This window comes from Oryx dammah, unplaced genomic scaffold (assembly GCF_014754425.2).
Source record: "Oryx dammah isolate SB20612 unplaced genomic scaffold, SCBI_Odam_1.1 HiC_scaffold_3, whole genome shotgun sequence".
In the NCBI taxonomy this organism is placed as follows: Eukaryota; Metazoa; Chordata; class Mammalia; order Artiodactyla; family Bovidae; genus Oryx; species Oryx dammah.
The window spans coordinates 19,147,162-19,165,924 of record NW_024070187.1 but is presented as its reverse complement, the minus strand read 5'-3'; the positions used below and the strand labels follow the sequence as shown (position 1 = coordinate 19,165,924).

At 36.5% G+C, this 18,763-nt stretch overlaps 1 protein-coding gene across 1 annotated transcript in view; it reads left to right on the top strand.

Moving 5' to 3' along the window:
* ARHGEF38 (Rho guanine nucleotide exchange factor 38) overlaps positions 1-18,581 on the top strand; it is a 149,035-nt gene extending 130,454 nt beyond the window's left edge. The window contains exons 10-14 of the mRNA XM_040237525.1: positions 1,433-1,744; positions 5,285-5,428; positions 6,247-6,445; positions 6,590-6,849; positions 16,226-18,581. Coding sequence (XP_040093459.1) covers positions 1,433-1,744; positions 5,285-5,428; positions 6,247-6,445; positions 6,590-6,849; positions 16,226-16,411 — 1,101 coding nt within the window. The 3' untranslated portion in view covers positions 16,412-18,581. The remainder of the gene's footprint in view (positions 1-1,432; positions 1,745-5,284; positions 5,429-6,246; positions 6,446-6,589; positions 6,850-16,225) is intronic.
* Positions 18,582-18,763: the final 182 nt, after the last annotated feature.

Below are 18,763 nucleotides of genomic sequence, written 5' to 3'. Positions count from 1 at the left end.
TGATCTCCTTCAGAATGGACTGGTTGGATCTCCTTGCAGTCCAAGGGACTCTCAAGAGTCTTCTCCAACACCACAGTTCAAAAGCATCAATTCTTCAGCCTCAGCCTTCTTCACAGTCCAACTCTCACATCCATACATGACCACAGGAAAAACCATAGCCTTGACTAGACGGCCCTTAGTCGGCAAAGTAATGTCTCTGCTTTTGAATATGCTATCTAGGTTGGTCATAACTTTTCTTCCAAGGAGTAAGCGTCTTTTAATTCCATGGCTGCAGTCACCATCTGCAGTGATGTTGGAGCCCCAAAAAATGAAGTCGGACAGTGTTTCCACTGTTTCCCCATCTATTTCCCATGAAGTGATGGGACTGGATGCCATGATCTTCGTTTTCTGAATGTTGAGCTTTAGGCCAACTTTGTCACTCTCCACTTTCACTTTCATCAAGAGGCTTTTTAGTTCCTCTTCACTTTCTGCCATAAGGGTGGTGTCATTTGCATATCTGAGGTTATTGATATTTCTCCCGGCAATCTTGATTCTAGCTTGTGTTTCTTCCAGTCCAGCGTTTCTCGTGATGTACTCTGCATATAAGTTAAATAAGCAGGGTGACAATATACAGCCTGGACGTACTCCTTTTCCTATTTGGAACCAGTCTGTTGTTCCATGTCCAGTTCTAACTGCTGCTTCCTGACCTGCATACAGATTTCTCAGGAGGCAGGTCAGGTGCTCTGGTATTCCCATCTCTCTCAGAATTTTCCACAGTTTATTGTGATCCACACAGTCAAAGGCTTTGGCATAGTCAATAAAGCAGAAATAGATGTTTTTCTGGAACTCTCTTGCTTTTTCCATGTTGCACTACCAAAATTAACCCAGCAAGGTAGACAGGGAAGGGGTGGGGGTGTAGGTGTGGGAGGAACAGAACACAGCCTCTCCTAAGACCAACTGTCCTCCTTTTATTGCTAGCAAAGGAAGCGAATGATATGTGCATTATTAATAATACAGGTTTGGTAGTCCAAGGTGGAGATTACCTGCAATGCTATATTTGGGAGGAGCTCCACTTGGCTCTGAGATTAGAAAGAAGGGGAAGGGGAAAGTGTGGAGGGAGATGACCCTACTGACAAAGCCAATGGTTGTGGAGGGAAGGCCGGAGAATAGTTTGGGTGTGCAGGTTTCAACTTTTGTATTCTTCTTCCTGTTCACTCTTCAGTTCCAACGTTAGAGTCTAGAGTTGCTATTTTAGGTCCTTGCACAGGTTTAGCTAGACAAAAAAAAAAGTTAAAAAGAAACACAACATGATCCCTTGCTCTTCAAACTTGGCTAGGTACTTTCCTGCCTTCCTTTGTGCTCCAGCAAGGAGGAAGTGAGCTATTGATTACAGCCCCGGGCTTGGTATCGGGTGTTCCTCCTCCGTGATGGCGTTGTTCTGCTCTTTCGGCAGGCAGCTCATTTGCAGCAGCTCGTCCTGACGCCCCTGTCAGCCCTGCTGTCCCTGTTCCCAGGGCCTCAGAAGCTAATCCAGAAACGCTATGACAAACTGCTGGACTATAACAGCTACTTGCAGCGGGCGGCGGCGGATGAGTCGGACTTGGCCAAAAGGGAATATGAGGCCCTCAATGCCCAGCTGGTGGAAGAGCTCCAGGTGTTCAATCTGGCCGCGCGGAAGATCCTCCTCAACTGTCTGTGCAGTTTCGTCACCCTGCTCAGGGACCTGATGGTCGTGGCCCAGCGGGTTCACACCGCCATGGTGCCGGTAAGCACAGCACCACGATCTGTCAGAAACCACGCGGTGCACAGCAGCCTACTCAGCGTGCTTGAGGGCAGCGTGCACGTGTATGGTGTCCGTTTTAACTGAAGCCAATCAGAGTGTTCTGCTCCTTATCCCTCTTCCCCACAGGAAGCTAAAAGCGAGCTTCCTGGTGCGGGTTTACTGGGACTTACTCACACGGAGTTCTTTTTGGAGATTCCTTTTCAAACACCAAACGTCTTTCAGCTTGGCTCCCTTTATTGGCAGAACCAATGTAGCTCCATCTGCCTGATGCGATCTTGAAGCTTATATATCAATTGATATTTTGTATTATCTTCCTATTCAACAGTTTCTAAATGTTAACCATGACTAAGACATGGATCCAAAAATAAGGCCATCTCAGTGTAGTGACAGAAATAGGATAGCCGTCAAACCAGTCTTTGTTTTGCTTTTGTTTTTCTCTGAGGAATAGAAGCCTGATGTGTGTCTGTGTGAGAAATATGTGCATATATATGAGCATATATCTAAAACAGGGCTTCTTGGTGGCTCAGCAGTAAAGAAGCCGCCTGCAGTGCAGATGTGGGTTCCACCCCTGGGTCAGAAAGATCTCCTGGAGGAGGAAATGAAGATCAATCCACTCCCCTATTCTTGTTGGGAAAATCCCATGGTCAGAGGAGCCTGGCGGGTTACAGTCCATGGGATCACAAAGCCTCAGACAGGACCGAAGCGACGGAGCATGCATGCATATATAAAATGTAGATATTTTAATACATAAAATATATACCTATACCTATATATCTTAACTTTCCATTAGGGTATAATTTTATAATCATTTTCTGAAGAAGAAGAAAGTTATTTACAGCCTAATATCAGCTTGAAAAAAATTAGCTTTGTTACCTGTCCTTTCAAGTATATTACTTATCTTTCAGCTGGTTAGATATTTAATGGACATTTGGAGAAAAATATGTTGTATAATTAACTTTTAACTTATCCTCTGAATTAAGTTGGATAAATAGGTGCTGCATTTACTTGGCTCAAGAGAAAAAACTATATAAAAATGTATAAGCAGCCTCACACCCATTCTAACTCCAAACCACCTCATCTCCTGCTCTCACCCCCATTGACATTAGTTTTATTGTGCCATTAAAAGTATAATAAATGCAAATATGTATTTTATTTCTCACACAAACTAGCAAACTATAGTACCCTTCTGCCACTTGTGTTTAACGTCCATGTCAGTACATAGCCTCATCATTTCTTTTACATCTTTATATGTCTACTACATGCTGCTACTGCTACTGCTAAGTCGCTTCAGTCGTGTCCGACTCTGTGCGACCCCATAGACAGCAGCCCACCAGGCTCCCCCGTCCCTGGGATTCTCCAGGCAAGAACACTGGAGTGGGTTGCCGTTTCCTTCTCCAGTGCATGAAAGTGAAAAGTGAAAGCGAAGTCACTCAGTCGTGTCCAACCCTTAGCGACCCCATGGACTGCAGCCCACCAGGCTCCTCCATCCATGGGACTATAACAGCTACTTGCAGCGCTGGGATTTTCCAGGCATGAGTGCTGAAGTTGGGTGCCATTGCCTTCTCTGGTCTACTGCATAGTTGTACAATATTTTTTGGTAACAACTTTATTGAGATATAATTCACATACTATACACTCCACCTGTTTAAAATATAACAATTCAATGATTTTTGTAGATTCACAAGAATTGTGCAGCCATCACCACAATTTTAGAAAATGGTCATCACTCCCAAAAGAAACTGTGCCATTAGCAGTGACTCCACTTTTCCCCTAGCCTCCCCAGTCCCAGACAACCACAAATCTCCTTTCTGTCTCCACAGATATGCTTATTCTGGACATTTGGTATAAAGAGATATTTATAACATGTGGTTCTTTGTGACTGGCTTCTTTCACTTAGTATAATGTTTTCAAGTTTTTTCCATGTTGCAATGTGTTTTACAACTTAATTCTTTTTATTGCCAAATATTACATTCTATGGGTATATCACATTTTATTTATCCATTCATCAGTTGGTGAAAAACTGGGTTATTTCTACTTTTTGGCTATCATGAATAATGCTACTATGAACATTCAAGTTCTTAATAGATATGTTTCCATTTCTCTTGGGTGCATATCTAACAGTGGAATTTCTGGATCATAAGCTAACTCTATGTTAACCTTTTGAAGAACTGCCAGTCTGTTTTCTGAAGTGGTTGTACTATTCTACATTCTCAATAGTAATGATTGAAGGTTCTAGTTTCCTCAATCTGTCTTTTTATTATGACTGTCCTAGTGGATATGAAGTGATAACTCATTGTGGTTTTGATTTGCATTTCTCTGATCCATCTCCTATTTTAATTTTTTAATTCCTCCCCCATTTTTAAACTTCTAAAATTGAAGTGTAGCTTATAAGATTATATGCAGTAAAATGCATCTATCTGAAGTGTATGTCTCAATGAATATTTGCACATATATGCATCTGAGTTACCACCACCCAGATCTAGATATAAGCCTTTTGTGGTTCCCTGTTAGGGAACTATAATTTCCAGATTACAGTGCTCCAAAGGTAACCACTCTTCTGACTTATATTACCATAGACTGTTTGGCCCAGTTTGTATTTTATATAAATGAAATCACACAGCATGTATTCTTATGTATATTAATCTGTCCCTATTGATAGATATTTGGGTTATTTATAATCTTTTTCTATTACAAACAGTGCCAGAGTGATTTTATATGTGAGCAAATGTATTAATATCTTTAGGAGAGATTTCTGAGTGCCCACTAGTGTGTGGAGCAATCTGATTGCAATTTCATTTGAGAACTCCTGGTGATAGCCCTCAGCAGGTCTTTCCTCTTGGGTTGTTCGGAATCTTCAGAGCTGTCCTTTAAGTGTTCTGTCTGAAGGGTAATGGTTGACTGTGAAGCCTGGCTGGCAGGGTCTCTGGATCCAGTCTATATCCACTCGCTTAATTACCCTCTTTCTAACTTGGGTCCCCACTGTCCTTTGTGCCTAGTGTCCAAGTCTAGAGACTCTCCATTTTACCATTTGCAGAGAAGAAAACTTCCATCTTCTGCTGAAGTATGAAAGTCACCAAGATTCACTGAGATGGAGAAAGAATCTTGGGATCCAACTGCTTCAGAACAGTTCCAGTTGTCTTTATGTGCATAAGTTTCCACCAAACATGGTGGTGTGAAACAACCAATGGTCACTTATTACTATGGTCTCTCATAGTTCTGGGGTTCACTGGGGTCAGGTAATCACTCTCAATGTCTCAGTCAGATAATAACTGGGGCTGAAGTGTCACAAAGATTTTCTCAGGCCACTATCTAAGGTTGGTGGTTGGATGATGATAGAGACTCAAGCAGTTGGAGATTGGAATAGCTGGGGTTGCATAGATACCCCACTCCTTCCACCCCACTCCCACTGGATCTTTCAACATGGTCTTTTAATATGGTGAAACCAGTGCAACTGGACTTCTTCTATAGTGACTAGAGTCTCCCTAAATTGTCCCAAGAAAAATGTATCATTTCTACCTTTAGGTACCACAGTTGGCTTCAAGCATCTCTGAAATTCAGAATCGAGTACTAGAAGAGGTTCAAAACCTGAATTTTGTAAAGGATAACAATGCTACCTTTATTGAGAGGAAACTTAGTTTTGAAAAGAAGAAGCCTGTGCAAACTCTGGTGAGTTTGGGGTAGCATTAAGTAACAATGACGACTACCACTTGTTTTCCTTGTTCATAGTATGTTGTTTTTCATATCACTTATTTCATTCTAATATCTTATAATTACCTACTTATTACACATGGAATTTCTCATTTATTTCTACCCTCTGCACTGTGAACTCCATAAGGTCATAGGTTTTTATCTGTTTTGTACAAGATGTATACCAAGTGCCTAAATGTGCTTGACGCAGGTAGGCACTGTATAAATATCTGGTAGATGAATGAACAGAATTTTGTAGAGCAAAATCATTAGTCTAAACCTTACATTTTTCTAGATAAGGAATCCTATTCTGCAGAGATGAAGTGGCTTTCTCAATGTCACTTAGTAGTAGAGCTGGGACAGGGGCCAAGCCTCTTGACTCCTGCCTAATTTACTAATATTATTTCCCAGAAAAATACATGCACATATACATTTAATTAATTAAATATTATTTATCAAGTGCTTGATACATAAGTGCTTACAATATGGCAAAAAATTTAAAAATGTTCAACAACCAAGAAGGATTAGAACCTCTGCCTTTTTATTCTCAACCAAATTTTCTTTCTTCTCGACAACACTGCCCTCGTGTGCTAACTAGAGAATTTTTCACTGCATAAGTCAGCTAAATACTTTCACAATAATAGCCTGATCTATGCCTCAACATTGAAATAATCCCAAATTAATATATAGCTTCCATATTTAAAAAAAAAACTCCAGAGAATAAATACTTACCAGTATTTATTTGTGAGGATTTTATTATACATCTGTCTAAACGAAAATCTCTCCTAACTTTCCAGCCAGAAGTGCCACGCCAGACGGACACTCACCGCTCCAAACTTCTATCCACATACAGCACAGAGGAACTCTACCAAGCTAAGCGCAAGTGCAATGCTACACAAGAATATGACATCAATCTTCTGGAAGGGGAGTTGGTGGCTGTGGTGGAACAGAAAGATCCACTGGGGAGTACCAGCAGGTGGCTTGTTGACACAGGAAGTGAGTGTTTTGCATAAGATGCGAAGAACTTCCACCTCTCTACTACTTGAGATCTTCCCAGGGGCCTCTGTGTGCTTCTCCAAGTGCAACTGTTTGGAAAGAGTATATAAATAACCTTGTTTCTTCTTTTTATTTCCTACCCAGTTATAAAAGGATATGTGTATTCCTCCTTCCTAAAACCCTACAATCCAGCAAGAGTGCAGAAGGTGGATGCTGAGAACAGGTTCTGCGACGATGATTTTGATAACATCAGCCTCTTTGTGTCTTCACGGCCAGCCAGGGACAGTGTCACAGGCACCCCAGAAGGTAGCATAAGTGGTAGCAGCTCATCTCTTAGTGGAACATGTGGGAAGTCTGAAACAAATGGTACTGACGTTGACAGTTTTCAAGAGGCAGATGAACAGGTAAGAATGAACCTTGATGTGAAGATGCTTGGCTGTTCAAATCATGAAACATGTTCTCTCTTACTGTGAGACTCTGGAAGTGTCAGCTTCCGTTTTGTGTACCTTTTTCAAGGGATTTAACTCTCTGAGCTTGTTTCCTTAAATGAGGAAAAGTAAAGTCACTCAGTCGTGTTCGACTCTTTGCGACCCCATGGACTGTAGCCCACCAGGCTCCTCTGTCCATGGGATTCTCCAGGCAAGAGTACTGGAGTGGGTTGCCATTTCCTTCTCCAGGGGATCTTCCCAACCCAGGGATCGAACCCGGGTCTCCCTCATTGTAGACATATGCTTTACCGAGGAAAAGAAGACATTAATTCCCACTTGGCCAAGTTGATGTGAGGATTAGAGATCATGTGTAAGTGAGCTATTTATGAATCGGTTGTTTTTAGTCTCTAGCATAACACGACCACATAATGACATATACTATATACTGAAACTTTTAAAAGCTACGATTCCCCCACTTAACCAGTGCAAAGTCTATTGGCATAATCCTTTCCCAAAATAGTAAGTTAACTACTATATAGGGTTCCTTTTGCTACCTCAGAAAGTTTCAATATATTTGTTAATCCCCAGTGGTGACCAATTAACTGGTTCCTTCTTTTAAACTTGTTTTCTTTAGTGGTTTTTTTATTAACTTCTTTTAAAAAAAAGGTTAATACATGTTATTTGTGAAAAGTTAAAATAGTAGAAAAATATATGTAAATTAAAAGTAAAGGTCTTTATTCTCTCCTCAGTCCTACTTTGCAGAGATAATATGCAGCTATATCTTTTCAAATACTGTATTTATATGAGTATATTTATACTTACATGAGTGGGAACATATATGTTGTACATAAGTTTTTTTCCCATAACAATACATCTTAGAGACAACCATACTTAAATATCTACCTTCTTCCTTAACAAATTCTGCATAGTACTTCATTATTCAGATATATCACAGTTTATGTAACTATTACCATAATAATAGACATTCAGAATATTTTGAGGTTTTTTAAAATTTCAAACAATATTTCAGGCAAGATGCTTATTCATCTATTTTTATACACTTAAATGAGTTTATCTGTAAGGCAAGTTCCTAAAAGTACTGCAGCATCAAAGGAGATATAAAGTCTTGATACACAGTGTCATACTGCTCTTCAAAAATATTTTATCTATTCAGTTTCTTTCAACAATACACGAATCCTGTCCAATTCATGTTCGAAACTTTAAAAATGGTTTTTTAAGTACTTACTTACATATCATTTGTGCAATTTAAATATACAATTCACTGACTTTTAGTATATTGTTACCTGAATCCAACTTTAGAACATTTGCTTTACCCTAAAAGATTCTTTGCACTCATTTGTAGCCCTTCTTCTTTCCCACTTTTAGCCCCAAGAAATCTTTAATCTACTTTTTCCCTGCATAGATTTGCCTTCTTTGTATTTTTTGTATTAATGAAATCACACAGTATGTGGTGTTTTACAGACAGCTTCTTTCACTTAGCATAATGTTTTTTGAGGTTCACCCATGTTGTAGTATGGATATGTAGTTTGTTGCTTTTTATTGCCTAATAGTATTTTATTCTCAAATATAGCTTATTTTGTTTATCCATTCACCAAATGATGGACATCTGGGATAACTTCTATTATGAATAATCCTGCTATGAACATTTTTGTGCAAGTCTTTGTATGAATTTCATTTTTCTTGAGTGGAATTGCTTATTGGTACCATTAAATTTTTAGAAAACTGCCAAGCTCTTTTTCAAAGTGATTGCACCATTTTATGTATCCAACAACAATCTGTAAGGATTGTGAACTGCAGTTGCTTCATATTCTTGCCTTATTGCCTTTTTTTTAAAATCATAGCCATCTTAATGGAAGTGAAGTGGTATCTCATTGTAGTTTTGATTTACATTTCCCTAATGACTAATGCTGTTGAATATCTTTCATGTTCTTATTGGCCATTCCTGGTTTGGTTTTTTTTTTTTTGGATGAAATGTCTTTTTGGGTATTTGCCCATTAAAAAAATTGGGTTCACTTCTGTTCTTATTATCCAGTTTTAAGAATTCTTTATATATTCTGGACACAGTTCTTTATCAGATATGTAATTTGCAAGCATTTTCTCCCAGCCATGGCTGCTTCTAAACTCATCTCTACATTCCTGTGTGTTTTTACCACTTTCCTGTCTTGAAGTTTCAAAACCCTTTTTTGACTTAGTCACTGTCTTAGCTTATTCAGAGTTTTAATAAGACTATATAATGTTACAATACCAACTGATTAATGACTTTTTAATTTAAGTGAAATCCATAACTTGATTAAATGTCCTGGCTGACTTTGCCTTACCTCAGTCACCTGGAAGGACAGGCACTGGAGGATGAAATCTGTGAAGATACCCTAAAGCTGGCTTGATGTTGAGTTCCTGGTTTTTACTTGGCTTCACAGGAACTTTTAGATTAAGTGCCGCACTTAGGCTCAGCATGGATTTTGTAGTTTAAAACTGCGTCTAGTGCCTACTAGCTGCTGCTACTGCAGAGTAATTAATTGCTTTGAGTAATCCTGTCAATATACATCGTGGGAATTAGGTCCATTAGAAGTTTCCATTACTGAGGGGAAAAATGAGAATTTTCTTTTGCTCAAAACAAAGTATATTAATGATATCTTTCCAAACTGCTGTTTGTTCTCCTTTTCCTCTGAGTTTCAAACCAATTCCAAATAGACTATGGTGTCATGGATATAAATACAAATATTATTACTGGTACAACTGAACTAGAAAAGGCAGCTTGGATCTGCGAACACATAGGATCCCCTATACCCTTCCTTTGACTTGAAATAACCCAACTCAAATTTCAGATTTCTTCCATTAATTAATAATGACATGGTCTGTATTAGTTTTCTGTGCTGCATAACAAATTATCACAAACTAAGTAGCTTAAAACAAAATAAATTTATTATCATCATTTTCTTGGTCAAAAGTCCAGACCACAGCTTAGCTGGGTGCTTTGCTTGGAATCTCATAGTGCTGCAGTCTAGGCGTTTGCTTGGCTGTGCTTCCCGAAATTCAAGGTTCTCTTCCAAGCTTGTGGTGATGGCAGAATTTAGTTCCTTGTTCCAGTAAGACCAAGGCTTCCATTTTCTTGCTGGCACAATCTTTGGTACTTCTCAAAGAAGACCACGTTTAATAATAGCTAAAATCTAGTTTTAGAGGGAAGTAATGTCTGAGAATCAGTGCTCTTTTCTTTTTCCATGTGAATAATACTGAGAACATAATTTTTGACTTCTAAAAAGTTGGTTGTTTTGTAATAATTCTAGATTCACTATCTGATCCTCTCTCTTAACGTTTTTCAACTGCTTATAATAATGCTATATGTCTAGCATGTAATCATTTAAAAAGTGCTTCAAAAGTTAGAAGGCTGTAACATAATGTATCTAACTAGTCATTAAAATGATGCTTTAGAGAGCTATTTATTGACATGAAAAGATTTTAAAATATATTCTGAAGTGAAAAAGCAGGTTGCAAAAATTATGTGTACTATAATTACATACTTAATACCACTTTAGGTAGGTAGGTAGAAAGAAAGAGGACAAGGAAGAAAGGATAAAAGAACAAGGTATTCACAGAAATTGGGTAAATTGTTTTGTGCTTACCTTTATTTGAAACTTTTTTCTTTTACAAAAATTACTTGTATGATAACAATTCATATTTGTTAACTTAAGAGCATGAAGGCTTGCTTTTGTGGATGAGAGAGAATGAGCATTTTTCACACAATATGACTATCTTGGCTTCCTGTGCTAATATGATATAATATTGTAAATGCTCATTTTGCAGATTTTTAGTTTTGGAAAGGAAGATTAAAATATGATTTTAGTTGTTGCCAATTAGAGAACTGGGATGAAATCAGTAAAATGAGATTTAGTGAAGATAGGTAATGTGGCTTACTAAAGGAGGAATAATTAAATGCACAATTATAGAATAAGGAAATGCTGAATTGGCAGTGGCACCACAAGGAAGGAGCTGGTGGTTGTAAACAGTAAGCAATAAATTGGGTATGAGTCAATAATACAATAATACAGGGTGTTATTAAAAAAGGAAATGTTGTGGAGAACTGGATTGTAGTCACAGAATATTGTACATAAAATGAACCAGAGCTTTATATATTGCAAAGAAGGAATTAATAAAATATATTTTATTGAATGCCAAGGAAAGGATCAGATGATTATGGCTTAAATTTCCAAAACTGCAATAAACGTGTCTGGATCAAAACATAGTAACATTGAAAGTTGAATGATATGGCTTAGAACAATGAAAACATTTTTTAAAAAGAGAGAAAACCTTTAGCTCATAAATCCATAACAAACTGAAAATTTCTAACTTGTAGTCTAATGTTATCAACTACTGTCTCTTTAAAAGCAGATTTACTTCCATTTTGAATATTTATCTTATATTAAATGGAGGTACAAACATATCTAAAAATTTAAAAATTATCATCCTAAGGTAACTTTGGACTATGATCATCTAAAGTATTCAAAGTATATAATTTTGTAATTTAACTTTAAAATTTTATGAGTGTTTATATTGAATGTTTAAAATATAAGCTTTGCTAGGTAGATTTTATATTCCCCTTGAGAGTATATGTCCCAAATTGAAAGATCACCACAAATATTTAGGAATCATATTATTAGTAGGTAACCTGACTTGATAAAAAAATCTATAGCTGCACTGATAAAGTATGTATATTATGTATGCATGCTAAGTTGCTTCAGTTGTGTCCGACTCTGTGTGACTCTATGGACTACAGCCTGCCAGGCTCTTCTGTCCATCGGATTCTCCAGGCAAAGATACTGGAGTGAGTTACCATGCCCTCCTCCAGGGGATCTTCCCAACCCAGGGATCGAACTCGTGTCTCTTATGTCTACCTGCATTGGCAGACAGGTTCTTAACCACTAGCACAACCTAGGAAGCCCCATAATATGTATAAAAATTGCAAAAGATGACTAGCAACTACTAATGTGGGCTCTCAAAGATTATTTCAGAAGCTGTATTATATCATATTCCTGAAAGCTTTTGGAAACCGTATCTTCCACTCTGTTCTTATGTATATATTCAATGCCTTTACTTTCTAAACAACAAAAACAGCAGCAGCAGTATATTAGAGATTCCAGTCCCTTTCTACAAAAATACACTCTGCACAACCTTGCTAGAACAAGTTTGGTTCCTAAAGTACTATGAGAAATGAATGAAGCACACGATTTGGAGTTGGAAGGTACAGTCCAAGTAATACCAACTAGCTCTATGATTAGGACCATGTTACTTCTCCAAGTTTCATCTCACAGGGTTAAGGATATAGCACATTTGACATGTAAACTGCTGTGAGAGCTATAAAAGGTGGTCATTATTGCTACCATCTCTCACCTGAGATGGGAATACCAGACCACCCTACCTGCCTCCTAAGAAATCTGTATGCAGGTCAAGAAGCAACAGAACTGGACATGGAACAACAGACTGGTTCCAAATAGGGAAAGGAGTAGGTCAAGGCTGTATATTGTCTCCCTGCTTATTTAACTTATATGCAGAGTACATCATGTGAAATGCTGGGCTGGATGAAGCATAAGTTCAAATCAAGATTGCCAGGAGAAATATCAATAACCTCAGATATGCAGATGATACCACCCTTAGGGCAGAAAGTGAAGAACTAAAGAGCCTCTTGGTGAAAGTGAAAGAGAAGAGTGAAAAAGTTGGCTTCAAACTCAACATTCAGAAAAGTAAGATCATGGCATCCGATCCCATCACTTACTGGCAAATAGATGGGGAAACAAAGGAAACATTGAGAGACTTTTGAGCTCCAAAATCACTGCAGATAGTGATTGCAGCCATGAAATTAAAAGTTGCTTGCTCCATGGAAGAAAAGCTATGACCAGCATATTAAAAAGCAGAGACATTACTTTACCAACAAAAGTCTGTCTAGTCAAAGCTATGGTTTTTCTAGTAGTCATGTATGGATGTGAGAGTTGGACTATAAAGAAAGCTGAGCGCTGAAGAATTGATGCTTTTGAACTGTGGTGTTGAAGACTCTTGAGAGTCCCTTGGACTGCAAGGAGATCCAACCAGTCAATCCTAAAGGAAATCAGTCCTAAATATTCATAGGAAGGACTGATGCTGAAGGTGAAACTCTAATACTTTGGCCACCTGATGTGAAGAATTGACTCATTGGAAAAGACCCTGATGCTGGGAAAAATTGAAGAAGGGAGGAGAAGGGGATGACAAAAGATGAGATGGTTGGATGGCATCACTGATGCGATGGGCTTGAGTTTGAGTAGGTTCCAGAGTTGGTGATGGACAGTGAAGCCTGGTGTGCTGCAATCCATGGGGTCATAGAGTTGGACATAACTGAGTGACTGAACTGAACTGATTGTTACCATTCCATTGCTCAAGAATCTGCCATCTCCCTTTTGGTTTTCTCTTTACTTCTTTAAATTGCAAAATGATACATACCCACCAATCTGTCTTCTATGTATCTTGTATGACTCAAGATATCTTGTGTGTTCTTGTATGATATCCAAGCCTTTCAAAACAAACCAACATATATTTGAATTCCTACTATATATCATTGATGTGGTCAATGCAGAAAAGTTAAAATGTGGTTCCTCTCCCTGAGGTGGAGCTCATGCTAGAGCTGTTGAAATGATACATGTCAGTGGTGTCAGAATACCATCAAAAGCTACACAGTTCAAGTTCTAAAGAACAGCTTATGCTGTATCTGTACCATTGACCCTTGAACAACTCTGGGGTGAGGGAGCTGACCCCTGGGCAGCTGAAAATCCACAAAAAATTTTGATTCACCCCAAACCAAACTCCTAATAGTCTACTTTGACTAGAAGCTTTAATGATGATATAAACAGTTGATTAACATATATTTTATATGTTTATATATTATATATATATACATACAATAAAGCTAGAAAAAATATTAAGAAAATAATAAGGAAAAGAATACATTTAAAATACTTTACTGTATTTACCGATATGTAAGTTTATGTCATTTGTTTACAAAATGAATTTAATACATCAACATTATATGATATAAAGCAAATATAATTTTATTTGTATTACTAATGCTAGACATCAGAAATGAAAAAATTATATAAAAAAGAAAATCATATTTACAGGTATAACAATTTATGCATTGAAAACAAAGCAGCACTCGGATTGTTTTATGATAGCCTAGTATAATCAGTATGATTGCTTCACAATAGCCTAACCTCAGAGAAGGCAATGGCACCCCACTCCAGTACGCTTGCCTGGAAAATCCCATGGATAGAGGAGCCTGGTAGGCTGCAGTCCATGGGGTCACAAAGAGTTGGACACGACTGAGCGACTTCACTTTCACTTTTCACTTTCATGCACTGGACAAGGAAATGGCAACCCACTCCAGTGTTCTTGCCTGGAGAATCCCAGGGACAGGGGAGCCTGGTGGGCTGCTGTCTATGGGGTCACACAGAGTCAGACATGACTGAAGCGACTTAGCAGCAGCAGCCTAACCTATTCACTAATGACTAAATCATAAAATTTTTTTGGCATACAATATTATGCCAAAATAGTCATAGTATTGGGTGGGCCAAAAAGTTTGTTCGGCTTTTTTCTGAAAAATCCAAACAAACCCAAACAAATTTTTTGGCCCACCAATACAAACTGGAAATGTTACACTTTTTAAAAAAATCACTTACCTGTGATGACAGGCTGATATGCAGTCTCTTCAGTTATGAGAGGCATACTGAATGGTAATATAATTCTTTGAAAGCAAAGTTATAAAACAGTAAGAAAAGTAACATTATTAATTTTATGTTAAATATCACTCATCTTATGTTTTAGTAATTTAGTATTTTATGCATTCATGACATTTTAAATTTTTTTAATATTTCTTAACTATGTGGTTCATTTGTGAATTTTTTCAAATAGTCACAAATCTCCCCATTTTTTTACAATATATTTACTGAAAAAAAGTGTGTAAGTGGATCCACTCAGTTGGGTATTGCCCAAGGATCAACTGTAGTCCCCGCTCCACAACCCAGCCTCCTGCTCAATGGATTTATCTTACTTATCGTTTCCTTTTTATCCTAACACTGTTTTGAGAAAGCGAATCTGCCTGCCTTTCCCATGTACTGTGTCCATGTATTCATCTCTGTACCTTTGAATAGGAAATATCTACCCTCTTTATTAACTTTGTGACCTATAAAAGGTTACTTCTTCCAAAACCAGCTCATAAATTAGCTTATATATATATATGCACACACACACACACATATATATATACACACATATATATGTGTGTGTGTATATTTATCACCTGCATTTGCATGGTGTTTTTGTTTTGCTTTGTTGTTTTTGCATGTACCCCCATTTTTTTTGGCATTTTTTCCCCTAGTGGGGTTGTAAGTGCTCTGATGATATAATTTCTGGCAAATAATAGATACATAGTAAATTTTAATTAAATAAGTGAATGAATAAATATTGTTAGCTGACTGCTTAATTTTATAACATAACTAAACACTTTTATTAAGTCTTAGTGGAAGAGGGACTAAACACTCACTTAGAGGCTTCTTATGCATCTGATAATTATCAAGTTTTCTTTTAAGGTTAAAGAAAAATTCTGGTCACTCAAATAATTTAAAATATAAATTTAATACACTGTCATTATAAAAGTTTATAAAGTAAGAAAACAAAAACGAATAAGAAAAATTTAGTAATACTTCTAAATCTTGGAAATCTTTATTATGTTTGTCTAAAATTTTAGGTTCTACTTCTTATAATTATACTATTCAAAGAAAACCATCTAATAGTATTAGACTTATATTGTACATCTGGTTTCTTTTTGACTGAGTATTTTATCATAAGCATTTTCCTGTGTTGTCTCAGAAAACATGATTACAAATTTCCTTAGTGTAAGCATCTAGAATTTAACTATTGTTTACTGAAACTTTAATGTTATTCCACCTCCCTCCCACTTTTCACCTTGTAAGTGGGTATTACATTAACATTATTATGCAATAATCTCTTCCAGTGTTTCTATTTCTGTAGAAGAGACTCTTTGAGCTATTACTGAATCAAAAAAAGCTAACATTAAAAAGATTTAATAAAAAGTGCCAAATTGCCTTCAAGAATGAATAAGACTCCTTCCAACAGAACAATAAGAATGGAAATTTAATTGTTTTCATCTTGGACCATACTTTGGCAAAATAAATCCAACAAAGGAGTTGGGGAAATGTAACTTTAGGAAAATTCTAAATCTTGGAAATCTTTATTATGTTTGTCTAAATTTTTAGGTTCTGCTTCTAATAATATCATTTGCTTCTTTGTCCAGATTTTCTATGCAGTTCATGCCTTTCAAGCACGGAGTGACCATGAACTTAGCCTTCAGGAATACCAAAGAGTCCATATACTTAGATTTTGTGACCTAAGTGGTAATAAAGAGTGGTGGTTAGCTGAAGTTCAAGGACAGAAAGGCTATGTTCCAGCTAATTACCTTGGGAAGATGACTTATGCTTAAGAAAATAAGCCTTTGGCTTTCATTTTCTGGCAAGTTGTTGATTGACTACCTCATAAAACTGCCATTACAAAATGTTGGCCTAGAAATCAAGAAACCTCCAAACTATTAATATAAGAACTGACACCATTTCAGACTTTAAGGAAGACTATGCCTCCAAACAAGATTATTTCAAAATGTACTATAAGGAATGCATGTTGAAGGAAACACTGAACACACAGAACGGCAAAACAAACAGCCGAAGCTCCAACTATCAACTCCTTAAAAGTGATCTTCTGAAAGGGTAAATGTATTCTTTATCATCATGAAAGGCTGGATCTAAGGATAAAGTTTTTTCAATTTACTGTATTTTTCTGTATTATGTATTTTGCCTTAAATGTTTTTGTTTTTGTATTTTTCTCTTTTGAACATGCATGCATGTATATACCTACACACACATATATACCATAACATTACATGGTTTACACACATATACGTGTACTATGTGGTACAGATTAAACATATATGTGCATGAACCAGGGAGTGTACTAAAAAGACTTAAGAACAGAAATCGATTACTTAATTAACAGTCAGCTAGAAGCCTGATGTGGACTCTCTCTTTAATGGAAGTTTTGAATTTAAAAAACCCCTGAATAACATAATGGTAATATCTAACATTTACTGAATCAAATGCCAGACATTATTATAAATGCTTTATATGTGATAAATTATTTGCTACTCAAAACATTATGAGGAAACTATGGCCTAAATAGATGAAGTAATTTATTTAGCCCAAGTTACATTGCTAGTAAGTGGTAGGGCTGAAATTCAAACCTAGATCTAGTTATAGAGGTCCATACCCATAAACATTACGTGGTATATATTTACTATCAGCAAAGAACATAGTGATAAAAATAATCAACACTGATGAGGACCATTTTCCTCTTAGGTCCATATTTAAGCACTGAGAAATTTTTCAAAATCAAGGGCTATTGGAACTTCCATGATTAGCTTAGAGAATAGGAAGTACCTACATTTATTATTTTTATTTTTTGCTTAAACATTGTTTAAAGTGAAATTGTTTAAAAACTATCCTACATGATCACTAATGATACGTTAATGAGAAAATATTTTTGGATCACTCAATCATGTAGATGATGAATGAGGAATGTGTGTTCCATGTTCTGAGCCAAGATGTAAATATTTTTAGTTGCTGATTTGTACTTAGACAAGGCAGGCATTGAGGATAGCATTTGCTGTAACACAATGTCCTGGGACACTGAACTTTCATTTAGGAATAGCTCAGAACTGTCCTCTAAGATTTCAGGCATATTTTGTCCCAAGACATTTTATTGAACTAAAGATGTTTCTTTGGAATAGAAAAAAAAAGATTAAATTTGACTAAGTGGTTTCTTTTAAAAACCAAACTAAGGTAGATTTTCATTGTCCATATAAAATGTGTTAATATATTAAATTTTACAATTTTAAAGTTAAAATTACTCTCGAAGGTTTGATCTCAATAATACATATTGTTACATCTCTTACTGAGGAACACAAAATAATGAAGAACACCGTTTTTCAGAGAGCTGTTGACTTTTAACACACACAGGACATGTACAACCATACAAATTCATGAGAAGACATTACATGACAGAAAAATTTATATTTTATATTGTTTCTAAAATTCTTAAACAAGGTTTATCAGTTTCTATTAAAAGATTGGATGTACAGCAACTTTTGTCTTTTAAAGGGTCCTTTGTATTCAATAGTGAAACATAAGTAAATTCCAGTTTGCTTAGGGTAAAGCAAAAGGAAATCCAAACTTGTAACTTGTGGCAACCATGAATATACCAACAACTAGTGGGGAATTTTTATAAAATTTAAATTAGCTGTGACCTAAATACTCCTCCCTGAAACGAAGAATTATATAAATAACACATATCTGGTTTTATGGCTGAAATAAGTGACTAGGAGAAGTTCTGTCTACCTGTGTAGTCCTAAGATTGATGCTTCCTATCTGACCTTAGAAGAAACCACACCACTGAAATCACAGCTGCAGTAGTAACTGAGCAAGACTTATAGTGAAGCCACCTTCTGCAGTCCCCCACTATTGTGGCAAATATGCATTACTATAAAGCAATGTTGTTGGTATTTAAAAAATACGACCTATATTTCATATGCTATTTAGGCTTTTTTTTAAAATTATACAATAAATACATTTTTAAAGTATATTATTTAAAATCAAGTAATTGTAATTTTGAAGTCAGGCATTATTTTGTTGAGTCTAAGGGAAATAAAATCCCATATGTGTATAAGTCTGCAAGAAGTTTAAAAAGACAGACCTGTTGGTGACATCACTGCATTTAAGGAAAGGAA